General features: G+C 50.4%; 2 protein-coding genes across 6 annotated transcripts; one reads left to right on the top strand and one right to left on the bottom strand.

Annotated features, from left to right (window-relative positions):
• Positions 1–3,493: 3,493 nt before the first annotated feature.
• Positions 3,494–12,212, top strand: Kat5 (lysine acetyltransferase 5). Of its 5 annotated transcripts, none has more exons than XM_047518494.1 (14): positions 3,494–3,736; positions 3,836–3,902; positions 4,220–4,288; positions 4,379–4,515; positions 4,775–4,957; positions 5,047–5,121; positions 5,223–5,297; positions 5,771–6,019; positions 6,098–6,187; positions 7,396–7,536; positions 7,615–7,708; positions 9,541–9,700; positions 9,797–9,878; positions 9,974–12,212. In XM_047518494.1, the coding sequence occupies exons 1-14, from the start codon at positions 3,725–3,727 to the stop codon at positions 10,106–10,108; spliced, it is 1,569 nt and encodes a 522-aa protein (XP_047374450.1). In that variant the 5' UTR covers positions 3,494–3,724; the 3' UTR covers positions 10,109–12,212. The 5 variants fall into 5 exon arrangements, with proteins under 5 accessions (XP_047374450.1, XP_047374451.1, XP_047374449.1 ...); XM_047518495.1 differs by having other exon boundaries at positions 4,802–4,957; positions 9,974–12,200; XM_047518493.1 differs by having other exon boundaries at positions 3,494–3,902; positions 4,802–4,957; positions 9,974–12,211.
• Rnaseh2c (ribonuclease H2 subunit C) lies at positions 10,556–11,727 on the bottom strand. Its single transcript, XM_047518504.1, has 4 exons — positions 11,491–11,727; positions 11,168–11,370; positions 10,972–11,091; positions 10,556–10,709 (listed from the first exon to the last, which is right to left on the bottom strand). The coding sequence occupies exons 1-4, from the start codon at positions 11,660–11,662 to the stop codon at positions 10,683–10,685; spliced, it is 522 nt and encodes a 173-aa protein (XP_047374460.1). The 5' UTR covers positions 11,663–11,727; the 3' UTR covers positions 10,556–10,682.
• Positions 12,213–12,948: the final 736 nt, after the last annotated feature.

Genomic DNA, 12,948 nt, shown 5'->3' with positions numbered 1-12,948 from the left:
ATGGGTGCAAAGTTTATGTTGGAGATAATAAATAAGTTTTGAGTATGCATAGTAGTTATGGTTATACAACATTATGATTGCATTTAACATCACTGAATTGTACATCTATAGTTAAAATGACAAATATCGTGTGTCCCTTCCACAGTATTCAAAATTAAACTATGGTGATGTTTGCAAATCTCTGAGTACACAAGTATTGAATTGTACAATTTATACAAATAAATTGTATGGTATGTAGATTATATTTCAATAAAACTATTAAAATAAAACAGGGCTGGCGATATAGCTCAGTTGGTAGAGTGCTTGCTTTGCATGCACAAGGCACTGGGTTCCATCCCTAGCACCACACACACACACACAAGAAAAACAAAAAACAAAGTGACATTTGAGCCAAGACTGGATGGAGGTGAGGGAGAAAGCCAAGAGAATAAATGGAGAGAAAGAGTTGCAGGCAGGAAGCAGCAAGGAACCTGGAGAGGGACAGGCTGGCTGTCTTCAAACAGTAGAGGTCAAAGTGGCCAGAATACATTGAGCAAGGAGGACAGTTGGAGATGAGGCAGAAGCAAGAGGAAAGGAGGATAGATTTGTGTGAGAATTTGTTTTAAAATGAACAAGAAACTATTGGTGGATTTTGATCATCAGAGTGACATGGTCTGAATTATTTTGCAACGACCCCTCTTTTTCCTCTGTATGAGGCTGTTGCTGTAGGCTGGGGCAAGAAGGTGGTGGTCTATTCCAGAGTGGCAATGGCAAAGTCTGAAGTGGTAGAGCAAAAAACATTTGTTGACAAATTGAATGTGAGAGCAGCAGAGGCAGAGACGACCTAATGATTTTTTGGTCTGAGCCAGGCAAGGTGGTGCACAACTCAAATCCAAGAGATTCAGGACGCTGAGGCAGAAGGGTCGTAAATTCAAGGCTAGCATTGCCAACTAAGCAAGACCCTGTCTCAAAATAAAAAACAGAAGAGGGCTGGGGTCATGGTTCAGTGGTAGACCACTTGCCTGGCATGTATAAGGCATGGGGCTCAATTCTTAGCACCGCATATTAGTAAAAACAAAATAAAGGTCCACTGACAATTAAAAAAAAAAAACACTTAAAACAGAAAAAGGAAGGATTGGGGATGTAGCTCAGTGGTAAAGCACTGTGGGTTCAATCCTCAGTGCCAAAGGAAAAGAATTTGGGAAGGAAGGCCAGGAGTTCAGGGTTAGAAATTCCCTTTTTCAGACATTCAAGTGCAGATGGGCAGTGAGAGTGGAGTTCGAGGGAGTACGGTTGAAGACACAAATTTGAGATACCTTAGCACATGAATGATATTTAAAGCCATGAACCTCAAGGGATCATGAAGGGAATGAGTGTAGATAAAATGAAATCCAGGACTGATCCTGGGGCCTAGAAGTCAGGGACAAGAAGAGGAACCAGCAAAAGAGATAGATAATGAGTAACCCAGGAAGGAGAAAGGAAGCTGGGACACAGAGTCTGGGGTCAGGGAAACCAAGAAGAGAGTGTTAGGAAGAGGGCATGACCAACTCTACCAATGGAGGAGGACTGGGAAGTCAACAATGGATTAACAGTGTGTCTAAGAAGGGTGTCCCTGGTGTCTTTGACAACGGGAGAAGGGCCAAAACTGTGCTTAGTGCAATATTTAGCAGACCATGAATGAACATTTATTGACTGTCATCAGCGAATGGCTGATGTCAATCCCTGCCAATTGACCCAGTTCTACTTCCTCCAATCCAAGAACACTCTCACCAAGTGATTATTCTAAAATGCAGATATAGCCTCCTCACTTACATCTTCAATGCAAATCATGCTGGGATGAGTATATGGAAAGTTGCATGTCTAAAGATCTCTTCATGGCATTGATACTAATAGGGAAAAATGGGAAAAAAATTTGAAAATTTGACAACAGAAAACTGAATGTGGCAATTCAAATGCATCTAAAGAAAATACCATGTAGCCATTAAAATAATGGTAGAAAATACTGAGGAAATAACTGTTTTTATGTTAAGTATTTTAATTTATATTGCTAAATGAACAAGCTGAGCAGTACGTACATTAAGAACCAATTTACCAGGCTGGGGTCGTGGCTCAGTGGTAGAGCACTTGCCTGGCATGTGTGAGGCACTGGGTTCAATTCTCAACACCACATATAAATAAGTTAATAAAATAAATGTCTCTCAACATATAAAAAAAATTAAAAAAAAATTACTGACGGGTGTGGTGGTGCACGCCTGTAATACCTGTGGCTTGGGAGGCCTAGACAGAAGGATTGTGAGTTCAAAGCCAGCCTCAGCAAAAGCCAGATGCTAAGCAACTCAGTGAGACCCTGTCTCTAAATAAAATACAAATAGGGCTGGGGATGTGGCTCAGTGATGGAGTACCCCTGAGTTCAATCCCTGGTACCCCCACTCACCCCAAAAAAAAAGAATCAATTTACTGGGCTGGGGTTGTAGCTCAGTAGTAGAACACTTGCTGCCTACCATGTATGCGGCACTGGGTTTCATCCCCAGCACCACATAAAAAAGTAAATAAATAAAAGTCCACTGATGACTAAAAAATATTTTAAAAACGAACAAAAAGAGAATTTAGCAGCCAGGTGTGTTGGTGCATGGCTGGGTCCTCTGATGCGTTTTTTTTGTTTCTGTGTTTTATTTAGAGACAAGGCTCAGTGTCTCGCTGAGTTGTTTAGGGGATGGCTTTGAACTTGCAATCTTCCTGCTTCGGACTAGGATTACAGGTGCCCGCCTCTTTGTCTATTCAAATACTCCTATATTGTTTTCCACCAGGCCTGCCCTGTCCATCTCCTTTATCTTCAAATTTTTGGTTTCTCCCAAATTTATCACCCATTAATAAACTAATTTACTCTTTAATGTTTATTATTATTTATTATCAACCGTCTCCTCTTGCCTAACTCCCTCAACAAAATCTCCATGAGAGCAGATTAATTTTGTTCACTGATGAATTCCCTGCACCCAGAATAGTGCCTGGAACACCGTGGCAGTTCATTAAATATTCGCTGAATGCATGAATGAATAACGTTGTGTACTATTATTTTTTGGCACCGTACTAAGGATGAAAGCCAGGGACCCTCTGCCACTAAACTACGTTCCGAGCCTTTGGAACATTTTCAGGCAGGGTCTCGCTAAGTCGGTCAGGCTGGCCTCGAACCTGCATCCTCCTGTTTCAGTACGTACTGTTAATACCAGAAACCTAAACTCCAATGCAACAACAAAATACTTCCGTGAGTCTCCACGCCCCTGGAAAAAAGTTAACAAATTTGGCGGGGTAGTCCCCTTAGTTCCAGTCACTCCCCCAGTTTCCAAAACAGACACTTCCCGCCCTCCAGGTCCGCGCCCGCGCCCGCGCCCGCACCGAGCACGCGCCGCTCGCTCCCGCCCCCACTAGGCGACGCCCCAACACAGCATCCGAGCCCAAACAAGTTCCACGTGACCCGCGTCGCACCCGGTGAGCGTCACGTGACGGACTCAATTTTCCTCCAATGGCTGGGCAAGTTGTGGGCACTCTACCTAGGACCTGGCCCGAGGCGTAGATCACCCCGTTCTCCCGCCAGGCAAACGGGCCGGCTGCCCGCTTCCACTTGGGCGACGGAGTCTCTCCAGGGCACGCTCTTAATTTGGCTTCGGAGGGCCCAGGCCTGCGCCGCAGTCACTCCCGGAAGTGACCTCTCCCAGAGGGGCCGGAAGTGGCAGTGGAGGGAGGGAAGATGGCGGAGGTGGTGAGTCCGGTGCCCGGGGCGGGGCGGAGGGAGTCAGGGGAGGTGGGTAGAGCCCGAGGCCCCCCAGTAGCCGACCCTGGCGCCGCGCTGTCTCCCCAGGGGGAGATAATCGAGGGCTGCCGCCTACCCGTGTTGCGGCGGAACCAGGACAACGAAGATGAGTGGCGTGAGTGACGTCGGGGGGCGGGGCCAAGGAACCTGAGGGCGAGGGGCGGGAGGGAGTCAACCGAACCCCCGGGATGGGGAGGGGCCTCGGAATCCTGGGGCGGGCGGGGCAGATACTCAGAGGGAGGGGCGTGGCTTCTAGCCGCTCGGAGATGGACAGGGCGTGGCTTGGAGAGGGGGTGACACTTGGTGACTGAAGGGGATTTGGGTGAGAGCTTGTAAACGGTGAGGCATAGGGATCCGGCCTGGGGGTGGGGTTCAGGTCGTAGAAGGGTGAAGCCTCATGGTCTGAGACCCCTGCCTGTGTTGTTCTCATAGCCCTGGCCGAGATCCTGAGCGTGAAGGACATCAGTGGCCGGAAGCTTTTCTACGTCCATTATATTGACTGTGAGTTCTGGGCCTGGGTGAGGTGGGGCTGCAGGGTAGTGTGGGGGGCAACCTCTGGCATTCCTTCCTGAGCCATTCCCACTGCTGCAGTCAACAAACGTCTGGATGAATGGGTGACCCACGAGCGTCTGGACCTAAAGAAGATCCAGTTCCCCAAGAAAGAGGCCAAGACCCCCACCAAGAACGGACTTCCTGGGTCCCGCCCCGGCTCTCCGGAGAGAGAGGTGGTGAGTAGGTCCCTGCTTCACCTTTTCTCTCCTGCCTCCTCCTTCTCTCATCTCTTGGCCTTAGGGGCTCCTGGATGGGCAGGAGGCAGCACCCTTCCCCCTTGGCTTCAACTTGCAAAGAATGGGGTCCAAATTGCAGATGTAGCTTCCAGAGTCCAGTGACTATTCTTGTGTCCTTGAGAAGGCAGAGGGTGGGGTTTGATCACTCCATGCTGAGGGGCCCTTCCCCTTTGCCATCCCACCACCATACCCACCCCAGAGGAAGACCCTGGACCTATTTCTACAGCCGGCCTCCGCCCAGGCCAGCGGGAAGACCTTGCCAATCCCGGTCCAGATCACACTCCGCTTCAACCTGCCCAAGGAGCGGGAGGCCATACCCGGTGGCGAGCCCGACCAGCCGCTCTCCTCCAGCTCCTGCCTGCAACCCAACCACCGCTCAACGGTACCCTCAGCAATTCCAGGGACCTTGCTTTCTTCTCAGGTCCCACCTTCTCTACCTTCTGACCCACCTTTCTTGGTTTCTCTCTGCAGAAACGGAAGGTGGAGGTGGTTTCCCCAGCAACTCCAGTGCCCAGCGAGACAGCCCCGGCTTCAGTTTTTCCCCAGGTGAGTCCCACACCATATCTTCTCCTCTTTTCTGTTCTCTGGCAGCCTCCTTTGGGCTTATCTCACAATCACCCCTTCTATTCCTACCATCTCATCTGCAGAATGGATCAGCCCGTAGGGCAGTGGCAGCTCAGCCAGGCCGGAAGCGAAAATCGAATTGCTTGGGCACTGATGAGGTGGGTCTGTGGAGCAGCACAAAAGGGAAGTGAGGTGAAAAGAAGGGGAGATGGGGTGGAGAGGTTAGTCAGGGACTAGTTTAAAAGTAAATGAGGGGGCTGGGGTTGTGGCTCAGTGGTAGAGCACTTGCCTGATGCGTGTGAGGCCCTGGGTTCAATTCTCAGCACAGCATATAAATAAAGGTATATTGACAACTTAATTGAAAAGAGGAAATGAGGGGTGATACGCAGTGAGAGTGGTGGTGGGATTAGGAGCCAGGCCTCTAGAAGCATGGCTCAGATTAGTCATTGAGTGATCTTTTCCAACTTGTCAGTTTCTTAGTTTAGGTTTTACTATTCTGGAAAGTGGGGATTACGGTACTTTCCTCGTAGTGTTATTAGACTTGAAAAAAGAAACCGTGGCAGGACTGTGAGCTGTAGTATCCTGTTGAGCTATCTCCTATAACCTGGCATCTTCCACTTGTCCTGGGCAGGACTCCCAGGACAGCTCAGATGGAATACCATCGGCACCACGCATGACTGGCAGCCTGGTGTCTGACCGAAGCCACGACGACATTGTCACCCGGATGAAGAACATTGAGTGCATCGAACTGGGCCGGCACCGCCTCAAGCCGTGGTACTTCTCCCCATACCCACAGGAGCTCACCACGCTTCCTGTCCTCTACCTGTGTGAGTTCTGCCTCAAGTATGGACGTAGCCTCAAGTGTCTGCAGCGTCACTTGGTAAGAAAGGTCCCAGGAAGCTGTCCTCCCAATACCTCCACACCTTGCCCTTGCCCCTGATCCTCCTCTCTTCCTCAGACCAAGTGTGACCTGCGACACCCTCCAGGCAACGAGATTTACCGCAAGGGTACCATCTCCTTTTTTGAGATTGATGGACGGAAGAACAAGGTCAGTGGCTGGGGGAGTGGAAGCAGCTTCCTCTCACTTTTCCTGCTTAGGCTGGCCAACACATCAGTTCAGCCATTTTTATTGAATTCCTACTATAGGGCAGGTGCTGGGGAAACATGGATGACTAGGAATTAGAAAAAAATCTCTGTTCTCTAAGAGCCCATGGTCCATGGCAGAGATAGATTTGCCCATAGCTACTCAGTTCCAAATGTGTTAAGTGTCATGAAACACCATGGGTTAGCAGGGTCCAAAGGAAGTGGCCATCAAGCTTCACAGAGATGACCTTTGAGCCGTGACATGAAGGGGAAAATGGGTAAGAGAATTCCAAGTAGTGAGGATCTGAGGGGTAGGCACAGGCCTACAAGGGTAACATGTGTGATAGGCAAAGGCCACTCTGGTTAAAATGCAGAGGAGAGGGGATGAGGCAAGGCTATTAGAAGGGACAGAGCTCAGGTGACAGGAACAAGGTCAGTGGGGTGGTATGGGGGCACAGCAGGTTTGTGTCTGTGCCAGTGGGGAAGAGGAGAAACCTGGAGACTGTTGAGACTCAGCTGATGGGGGAGCTCTGACTGGGGTGTGGGCAGCTTGAGAGGAAGGTGCTGCATTAAGCACCATTCTTCATTGTTAAGTATAGACCTGGGTGTCCAAGAAGCAGGTGGTCAAAAAGCTTGGGTGAATCTCCTGCTGAAAGTGTGCAGTTGAAGCAGCAAGATTTTTATTCTGTTGGGGGAACTCCTAAGGCTGCTTTCTTGTTACATGTCAGGATTCCTTATCTCTGCCACGAACAGTAGTAGGTCAGTTCCCAATAGGTGTGACTGCAGGTTAGAGTGTTAAGGTTTTGACAGCCAGATTCCCAAGACTTGCAACACAGGCATAGTTTCCCTCATGAGCCTTGGTTCACGTCTTGACTTCACAGAGACATGTCACTATTGATAGTTAAGTAGAGCAAGGTGCAGTGGAGGCCCCCAGGCCAAGCTTAGGTGGAGGAGTTACAGGAAGCTGGGGGAACCTGTCCAGCTTGCCAGGGAGGCAGGTGGTCAGATGCTGGGATGGAGCCAGGCTCCTGGACACAAAGTGGCCCCACCTAAGCAGCACAGAGGGCCTGACTGGTGAGTGGGTCAGGCCCCAGGCAGTGATGTCCATCACCTGTCTGTGTGGAACATAGTAGAGAAGCTCTCCAGCGGGGTGACAGGTCTTTTCCTTTGCAGAGTTACTCCCAGAATCTGTGTCTTTTGGCCAAGTGTTTCCTCGACCACAAGACATTGTACTATGACACGGACCCTTTCCTCTTCTATGTCATGACAGAGTACGACTGCAAGGGCTTCCACATTGTGGGCTACTTCTCCAAGGTCAGCTCTCACCCACGCTTGTCTCACAGTTGTGCCCTGAGCCAGGTCCCTCTCCTCACTCCTGCTTCTCTGTAACAGGAAAAAGAGTCCACAGAGGACTACAACGTGGCCTGCATTCTCACCCTGCCTCCCTACCAGCGCCGGGGCTACGGCAAGCTGCTGATTGAATTCAGTGAGTATGTGTGCTGCCCAGCCAGGGCTGGGGCTGCAGGCAGGCCCAGGCCTGTTGTCAGTGCACCTCAGTGGTGCCTCTCCTGCAAATGTGCCAGACCACTACCATTGTCAACCCAGGCTATGCAAGCAGTCACCAGGGAGGCCAGCCAGAAATAAGGTAGAACCCTACCAAGGTCCTCTTCCTTCTCAGGGTAACTGCCCCACTGTTCCTTGGCTAAGATTCTAATTACCACCCCTCCTTCCCAAATCTGTTTCATCTGCTCCTGCCCAGGGCCCTGGAAAACTGTGAGCTTCTGTTGCTTATCTATCTGGGCCTGTGCCACCATGCAGGTTCTTGGGTAAGAACCAGTAATGTCCCCAGGTGTCCACTGAGCCTTAAAGGCAGTAGGTGTTTAAGTGGTTAACTCACCAAACTGGTGTAAGCACGGGCTTGAGCCCTGCTGTTTTATTCCTAGGTCAGTCCCTTAAAGCCCAAAAGGAACTCTGCCCTTCATAGGCTCTTTATTACCCCACAACCCTGAGATCACCTGCTTTTTGACCTCTTCCCCCACCCCCATTCCATTCACCTCACCATTCTCAGAACTCTTGGGATAACCAAGCTCTGACCTGGAAGACAGGGAGGAAGCCTTAGGGTCTTTGCCTGGTGAAGACAGGGGCTTTACCCAACCAAGGTCATGGTCTATCTAAAAAATTTTCTTGGTCAAATGGTACCAAGATGGGGTCACATCCTCAAGAATCCCAGCCTAGTACAGCAGGTAGATCCTTACTAGTAAATACTTCTGTGAAGATGGGATGTGGGACAGGGTCAACAAGGTGTTTACTTCTGCCCAGCAGGGCAATAGAAGCACCATTCCAGGCAGCTCAAAGGGTGGGTGGACGTTCACTGGGGAGGATGTTCCCTGTAGTTGCATGGGCGAATATAGACTGCAGGGACTCCGTCAGGACTCTGCATGCAGTGTGGACCCAGCAGAGTTGAGAAGGAATCCAAGTGTGCCCTCTTTCCCTTAGTGCTTTCTCTCTGGACACCAGCTTTTGTCCCTCTCACCATAGGGTGCTTGGCTAAAATCACAGGAGATTGGGCAAGATGATAAGACTGGCCAGTAAAGGTGCAGCAAGGGCAAGAAAAGCTAAGATTTGTTTTGAGGCTGCGTATAGCTAAAGGTGAGGGAGGGCTTCTATAAAGTAGCAGATACTCCAGGGCCTTGACAGGAGAGTGAAAGCTCAGCTGAAGCACTGTGAGGTCACACTGCTGTGCAGGGACTGAGGGTCTTGCCAGGAACTGATTGGCAGTACCCAGCAGTAGGAGGGAAAGGGTCAATTCGGAGGTCAGCCACCTTGCTCTGAGGAATGACCTCCCTTGGTCTTGAGAAGTCCTTGCATCCTAATGTCATCCAGACAAGCCAAACTGGTCTTAGAGTAGCTCACACTCCCAGGGTCACAGCTAGGGGACTGAGTGCATGGAGAGTTCAGGCATGCTTAGTCTTGGGTCAGAGATGAGGGTCTCTCTTAGCTCCTTGCATACCAAGAAACAGGCTTGGATGACAAAGGAAATCTAATGGCTCTTTCTCCCCATAAGCCATTTTCTCTGTGTTCTCCCACCTATAAGCCTTCACTGGCTCCTGAGCACCTCTTCTGTACTGTTCTCAGTGCCCTTAGCCACAAGGTGAAGAGTGAATTCTTAGACCTTTAAGAGGGAATTGAGGGATAGAGCAGAGACAACTACCAAGTGTTAGGGAAAGGATGGGACCTAGGTAGCTTGACTCTGCAGTCTCTGTTCCGACATATTGCTTGTGTGGATTTGTGACCATTTACCACCCTCTCCTGCTTTAGGCTATGAACTCTCCAAAGTGGAAGGGAAGACAGGAACCCCTGAGAAGCCCCTCTCAGATCTTGGCCTCCTGTCCTATCGAAGTTATTGGTCCCAGACTATACTGGAAATCCTGATGGGGCTGAAGTCAGAAAGCGGGGAGAGGCCACAGATCACCATCAAGTGAGCTGGGCTCTGCCCTGGGGTGCATGGTATGGCTTATGTGTTCTTGGGGAGAGATGAAAGCCCTCAGAAGATCTGACCTTTACCCTCCCACAGTGAGATCAGTGAAATCACCAGCATCAAGAAAGAGGATGTCATCTCCACCCTACAGTATCTCAACCTCATCAACTACTACAAGGTAGGGGGTGTGCCAGGGGCAGACAGGTGAGTAGGGTGCTGAGGGCAGCAGGCCTTGCATGGGCTGACCACCTGCTGGACCCATCTCCTGCCCAGGGTCAGTACATCCTCACTTTGTCAGAGGACATCGTGGATGGGCACGAACGGGCTATGCTCAAGCGACTCCTTCGAATTGACTCCAAGTGTCTGCACTTCACTCCAAAGGACTGGAGCAAGAGAGGAAAGTGGTGACCAGGCATTACTCATATCAGTGCCAACAGAACTGGCAGAACTGGGGCTGACAACCCATTCTACCCCGACTGGGGCTCTGAAGAGGCATGCCAAGGGAGACAAGACTGAGGACAGCTCCAAAAGGGCATAGGCCTGGGAGGGATCAGCTGACAGCACCAAGGTGAGCTCAAGGCTCAGGTCAACTCCAAGGTCAGCTGACTACAGGCCCAGGCCTACTCTGAACCAGGGACCAGAGCCAGGCAGTTGTGTACAGTGAGATGAGGGTGGGGGCACTGTACAGAGGGCTGGTTGTAAAAATTCCTTTTGTAAAGTAGGAGTTGGGGGTGTGGTGGGTACTGGCTGCAAAAATTCCCATCTTTCTTGCCCCCAGCAATAAATTGTTTCTATAAGCCAGAGCCACCAGAGGTTCTCTGGGAGTGGGACCCATGCTGCAGTAGGGGCACCAAGGTACCCAGAGACTCACAGGTACTGTGAAGAGCTCATTTATTGGGATGATGGAATCGTTGGCTCCAAAGTGAAGAGCCGGTTTACTGGTGTGAAGGGATCAGTGGCTTTCAATTTCAGGCTCTGGTTCTCAGTCCTCAGGCACCTGTGCGTGAATCTGCAACAGGAGTCACCTCTACTATAGAGTTTCTAATACAGTAGTCGAATGTCCTCCGTATGTGGGGAGGGATCTAGCTCTTCCGAATGATACCCGCTTCTAGAAAGGCCAGTGGTGGGGAAGCCATGCTTCCCATACTTCCCAAACGAATTCTCCAGATCCAGGTTCCATTGGTTCTACGATGCTCCCCAGCCCTAAAGCTCCAAATCCCCTAAGGGCAAGAATGAGATTGGGAGAAACGATAGGAAGACAGTTTACTCACCGCTTCAGCGAGGCTGGGCCAAGCGAGGGCCCCACGCATTTTGGCATCCGGGCCGGGGGCGGTCTCCAGGCCCCACAAGGTGAAGCTGCTGAAGCTGCCAGTGGCTCCGATAAAGCGGTCCTGGGAAAGGGGCCACGTTCAGCATTGGGGGCGCCGCTCCTGCCCGCACCCCCTGCAACCCTATCCCTGTGCTTACGAAGTCCCGTTCCAGCGACTCCGGGGCTTCCACCAGCTCCTGCTCATCTTTCTGGCCGTCGCTTTCTGAGCTCCCGGAGAAGTCCTGCTTCCCTTTCTGCCTCTCTCCGGTCTCCTCCGTCACCATCACGTAGCCCGTGAAGCCGGGCGGCACAGCCACCTCCTCGCCCCGTAGGCTGCGGCCGCGAAACGACACCTGGAGTCCTGCGGGAGGAGAGCGCGGGACTTGGGTCAGGATCTCGGGCCACCTCCGAGGACTCCGCTCCCCAGGAGCCCTGGCGGGCGCGGGGGTTGCCGGGAACGCGGTCCTGCTGCCAAGCTCACCGTCCGGGCCCTGGCGGACGGCAGGCGTGAAGAAGCGTCCCACGGGGGCGGGCCCGTTCACCAGGACCTCGCAGGGCAGGAGGTGCAGCGTGGCTGGGGCGGCGTCGCGCAGCGTGACGGGGCGCAGGTGGACGCGTTGCTTCTCCACCGCCACCTCGCCGCGGCTCTCCATCCTCCGGTGCCGCTGGGGGGGCCGAAGGCAAAGCTGGCGCGGGAAGCGCGCGGGGCCTGTCGGGAGGCGGGGCGCGGTCGGCGCGGGGCCTCATGGGAAGCGTAGTCCTTCCCCTCTGCAAGCCCCGCCTCCCACGGCAAATTAATAGCCTGCGCGCGGTGCAGAAACACGATGATCCCCCAAAGTGCTCTTTTATGTAAGTTGACAGGTTTTTAATTTTTAACTGGGGACGTTAACCCTTTTCTTAAATGCATTGAAGATACTTTTTCCGAGTTTGTGGTTTGGCTTGCAAACCTGTGTATAGGTGATTCTTACTCCTCAGAAGAGAATTTTTGTAATTAGACTTACCGACATTTTCTCGTTGTGTATTTTATTTATCACAATACCTTTCTTTAATTTAACCCTTTTCTAAAAGTTTGTTCAGATACCCAACTTAGATATATTTTATCACGTTCTCCCATAAAACAAACACCTGCAAAACTGGAAACTTTGATTAAAATTGCATCAATTTATAGATTTGAAAAAAAAAAGAAAAGCATACCCAGACATCGAGGTGTTGTGCTGATGTTGGTTTATATATTTTAGTTTTATTACCAGGAACATAATTTTTTGTTTTTTCTAATAGTTTTTATTTTACCCAGAAACGTTCTCTTTCAAATAGTAATAATTTTGCCCCTTCATTGCAGTTTGTAAGTCGTTTTTTTTTTCTAATAGCCTTGGTATTTTGTTGAACATAAACAATTTCACAGAACATCAAGATGGGACAAGAGCACTCTGTGACCCGCGGGGTCAAGACACAAGTAAAACCACCCCATAATCATGTCTGAACACTGGCAAATATGAGCATTGTCCAAATTGAAAAAATAATGAAATTCCCTCTTTCCCTCATAATATGGTACTGGGATACTGGGGAGCAACCAAGGGGCACTCTACTACAGAGCTACTTCCCCAGCCCTTTTCATTTATTTTGAGACAGGGTCTGGCTAGTCTTGAACTTGTGATCCTCCTGCCTCAGCTCCTGAGTAGCTGGTATTACAGGTGTGTGATAATGATGCCCAGATGACTGTAATGTCTTTTTAAAGTACAATACTAGACTCCAGCTAGTCTTTCCTACTTAAAATGTGAGGATATCCCATCATATGGGGTAGACCCACTTGCTTGGTTGGGTTTTTTTGTTTGTTTGTTTGTTTTTTGTACTGGGATTGAACACAGGGGCCATATCCCCAGCCCTTTTTATATTTTATTTTGAGACAGAGTCTCACTAAATTGCTGAGGCTGGCTTTGGA

This window comes from Sciurus carolinensis, chromosome 11, assembly GCF_902686445.1.
Source record: "Sciurus carolinensis chromosome 11, mSciCar1.2, whole genome shotgun sequence".
In the NCBI taxonomy this organism is placed as follows: domain Eukaryota; kingdom Metazoa; phylum Chordata; class Mammalia; order Rodentia; family Sciuridae; genus Sciurus; species Sciurus carolinensis.
Note: the sequence above shows the minus strand (reverse complement) of the source record. Positions and strands in the feature narration are given on the sequence as shown.